We start from the raw sequence: 4,389 nt of genomic DNA, 5'->3' as shown, positions 1-4,389 counted from the left end.
TTTCCCTACCAAACTGACTCCTTTAATCTTTTCTACGGTCCTTCCATCATCCTTGCTGCTTGTCTCAACCACTTTTAAGTCTGCCAACATCTTTCTGATCCTTAAGTAAACAGGACAAATCACTCTGCTGGGAGACATGAACTCTCTGCCCTGCCCTGGCCTCCTGGAAGTAACGCTGATGGAACAGCAGACATGCAGTGGGAGGCTGAGCTCTGTTTCTCGTGCCTGCATGGAGTGCAACTGTGGAAGGTAATTGTCAGATTACTGAGCTGGAATCAGAACCACCGGAGCATGCAGCCTGGGCTCACCTGGGCAGTCCTGAGAGTCTGCAGGGACAGCTGCTGCGCTTTCGGGGACGCACAGGGCAGCAAAGCTATTAGACCTTTGTACACTTGATTCTGGTACTTGGGATTACTGTGGACCAAAGAATCCAACAGAACCTGCACTTCTTCCTGGGTCTCTTCTGACTTAGACTTTGCCAAGAATTCTGCTATGGATCGTACACCTGAGCAAAGGAGAGAGGAAATGCTAAATTGGAAGGGGTTTATGAAAATAATCCTTACTCAAGGTTACATAATATGAGGTAATAGGATTAAGATGTATTTAACCAGGCCTGTCCAGTCAAAGCAAAATCAAGGCTCTGTTCTCATGTTGCATTGCTACTGTTTTCACCTTGTGCCTAGGTGGCTGGGGGATTTTGTTTCAACATAGGCATGTTAACTTGTCAAGATCTGTTTTAAAATTTAAAATGGTTCTGCAAAATGCACAAATAAAACTTGCACTTTTGATTGCTGTATGATAACTAACACATAGATAGCGCTCAGCACTAAATGACAAATATGACAAATACTACCTTATTTAGCCCTGGAAACTACACTGAGAGGGAGGTGTTGGTCCCTTTTTAGGATAAATACACCGAGGTTCAGAGAGGCCATGGGGGAGAAATGACGAAAGAGCAAGTGCTTTAAAGAGGGATGCGTGGGGGATGGCATCTCCTGTGCACACCTCAAGCAGACCACTTGGTGGGACATACTGAAATTACCGGGTTATTTCCTTTTCTCATGGCACTGTAAGTTCTTTGAGGACAAGGACTGTATTTTATTCATCTTTGTGTTCCCAGCACCTTAGTGTATACCTAGCACAAATATTCAATGATTTTAGTTCAATCTTATTTCTAGAGTTATTCATAAATGGCTCAACAAATCTTTGTTGAATGGATGCACGAAAGAGGATATCCTTGAAACGAAGTATTTCCAAAACCACCATGGAAAGATTTGAGCAAATGATAAATCAAGAAAATCGTAACTCTGGGTCTTCCGGTGGTGATCCAGACAGGAGCTAAGTGAGTCCACCCTACAGAACGCTTCCTATGCAACCAGGTCCGTGATGCGTTTTCCTGTAGTGGTGCTGGGGGCGGCCCCCATGGAGACAGAAGTGACACCCTCGTTGTACGCGGTACCCACCATAGCTTTCACAGATGAGCTCCTTGTACTTCCTGCCAGAGTTTGCGATAACCTGAAGTAGCTTGATGGATTCCTTCTTGTCCTCCTCCTTGATCTTCTTCAGTGCAAGTATTTCCAAGAGTGTTAGGGCCCCTCCAACCTCAAGAAATTCTATGAGATATCGATTACTGTCCAGAGGGATAGAAAAGTAGAAATAAGACATTGTCAAGTTCCTTGACACTAACCTTTCTAAGGGATCTCAAGGACCTTTCTTCATATACTCCTCCTACCCAGGAAATGTTCGTGGGTAAAGTGACACAATAGTTTGGAAATTCTTCCTTCCAGAAGGAAATACGTAAGTTAAATACAATGGCCATTTCCTGTGCTTGGATTTCCAGCATCTGTGTCTCTTCTTCTTGAAAGGGCAGTTCAACTGTCCCATGGGAGATCACCCCTCCACCACTCACGAGCCATGTGGTTTTGGGAGGGTGAGCAGGTGAAGGTGTGTCATCCTTCTGGCTGTAGTAATTGGTTTGGGGCCAGGCATGTGACCTAAGTTGGTCCAATGAGGCTCAAAACCTGGGACTTTCTTGGGAACGCTTGGGAAAGACATGTTCTCTTTTTGGTGTGACTGAGCTAGAAGGATGCATGTCTGGAGTACTGAGGACTACAACACATGGAGGCCTATGAATATAGAGGAAAACAGAGCTGAGAAATGGAGGAAAAGTGGGACAGACCAAATACTGAGAAATGGAGAAAAAGAGGGAGAGACCAAGTACTGATGACATTTTTTGAGCCCCTGGATATAGTCAGGCCTGAAATATGGATTTCCACTCTCTGGACATTTCAGTTAAGTAGTCTAATAATTTCTACTTTTTCCTGGTCCAGTATGAGTCGGTTTTCTGTAATTCACAACCAAGAGGGTGCTGACTAGCAAAGTATCAATGGAGAACATGGGATGGAGGAGCAACTAGACCAGGACCACAGCTGCCACCACCTCTGGGTCCATCCTGAGGGCTACTAGGTACCCACTGATAACTAGAAGCTAAGGTCCCATGTGGTGTGAATGTCAAGGATACCATGAGCCAGGTAGGCAACTGAGACCCCAGAATTTCGCTAGAACAGAACTCACCTGCTTACAGCTGATAAGAAGATGCCAATGGACCTGAGCAGCTTATCTAAACGTGAGCCAGTCATGTAGCTGTACGACAAGTTAAAGAGCGAATTTCAGGGTGGTTTTCTATCCCGTGTCTGATCCCTGATACCACCTATGGCCCAGTATGACCAACAGCTGAATTGTATCCTTTATCTGAGAGGGGCCACTAGGTTGAAGGGGTAGGGGCATGGTTGGTGGTGGCAGGCATGTTCATGGTTTTCCAGGAAGCTCTTCTGGGGTAGTTCAGCCACTTTGGCTCTGACATGCTCTCTAGAGAGTAAAAGGCGCTGATGAATGGAGGGTGCGTGAAGAAAGCTGGGGGTCAATTTCCGAAGCTTCTCTGTGCCATGACCATTGCACCTTTGGGCTCAGCCCAGTTCATTACTTTATGCCTCATTCTTGGACTTCTCTAAAAATAATCAGCTTCATCATTAATTCTCAATTTTGTACTTGCTCAAAGCTTTATAATGGAGGTCACTATCTTTATGAAGAATTGTGTGTCTTCCTAATAAGAACAACAGGAGATGGTGGAAAAATTAAACTCTGATTTAAAACAACCCCAGTACTTAATGTTATTTTTTAATGTGAGCTTTTGCAAAAAGCTTCGTTGTAATAAAGCACCCAGAGCACGCATCAGCTCGGATACAAGGTATGAAATCAAGCCACAACAGAAAAGGAACCAGTCAACAATTACTAGGCTCATAACACATCACAGGCTCTTAGAACACTTAAGAAATTAGCTGAAATTATTGCAGCTCATGGAGGATGACTGAGAGCTTCCAAGACTGATAAAGGCTAATGTAATGGGTTGGAGGTAATGGTGCTTTGTTGGGGAGGGAGGGTGCATGAGGCAAATTATCTCGGCTGCACCCTGGTTCCCAGGATGCCAACAGAAGTAGAGACAGATTGGCTCATTAGAAAAGGCTTTTTACTGCAAAAACAGTGTTTGCTCTGGAGCCAGGCTCCCCTGCCTGTTGCCGTTTTAGCTGGGGGCCAGGCTCTCAGCCCACCACCCAGCTCCTCTGAAACCCCAGCCCCCATTTCTGCCTCCATGCCTTCTCAGTGCCTCTTTTCTTCAGCTAGCAGCGAGGCTGACAGACTTTCGTCACCTTCTTTTCCCTCTGTCCCAGGCTAGCCTTATTTTCATAACCACTTCATTATACATATTTCTGGCCCATTATTTCCAGCAATTAGTTCCAGAAGTTTGCCACGATATCAGCAGTAGCTAACAAGTACTAAACATTTATTGTGTGCCAGGCACTGTGCTAACTGCTTTGCTGGCATTGTCTCATTTAACCCTTAGCACACCCTGCAGTGGGTGCTTATCAGTATTTCCACTTCCTTCATGAGGAAACAATCTCAGACAGTTTAAGGACCTGATCATGGTCCCAAGGTTAACTGATGGAACTGGGATTTGAACCTAGGCAGCCTAACTCAGAGTCCTGCTTCTTACTGTCAGCACTTCCTGCCTATAGACAGAGGGAGGGAGTGGGCTATTGACACAGATGGTGTTGGAGGTGGGACCGTGGCAGGGATACACTGAAATTGCCTGGATGGTGTATGGGCTTTGGATCCAGACCACCCATTTTAATCCTTATCTCTGCCACCTGCTAGTAAATTATTCAACCTTTTCAAGGCTCATCTTTCTAATCTATAAAATGGGATGATACTGAATTCCCTGGTGGTCCAGTGGTTGGGACTGAGTGCTTCCATTGCAGGGGCCACAGGTTTGATCCTTGGTCAGGGAACTAAGATCCCACATGCCTCGAGGTGAGGCAAAAAAAAAAAAAA

At 45.3% G+C, this 4,389-nt stretch overlaps 1 protein-coding gene across 1 annotated transcript in view; it reads right to left on the bottom strand.

Moving 5' to 3' along the window:
* ARMH1 (armadillo like helical domain containing 1) overlaps nt 1–4,389 on the bottom strand; it is a gene marked incomplete at its 3' end in the record, with an annotated part of 48,279 nt that overhangs the window by 23,454 nt on the left and 20,436 nt on the right. The window contains exons 3-5 of the mRNA XM_007468280.1: nt 2,575–2,643; nt 1,464–1,630; nt 309–505 (exon numbers count right to left, since the gene is read on the bottom strand). Of these exons, the coding sequence (XP_007468342.1) occupies nt 309–505; nt 1,464–1,630; nt 2,575–2,643 (433 nt within the window). The remainder of the gene's footprint in view (nt 1–308; nt 506–1,463; nt 1,631–2,574; nt 2,644–4,389) is intronic.

Source organism: Lipotes vexillifer, unplaced genomic scaffold (genome assembly GCF_000442215.2).
Source record: "Lipotes vexillifer unplaced genomic scaffold, Lipotes_vexillifer_v1.1 scaffold661, whole genome shotgun sequence".
In the NCBI taxonomy this organism is placed as follows: domain Eukaryota; kingdom Metazoa; phylum Chordata; class Mammalia; order Artiodactyla; family Lipotidae; genus Lipotes; species Lipotes vexillifer.
Note: the sequence above shows the minus strand (reverse complement) of the source record. Positions and strands in the feature narration are given on the sequence as shown.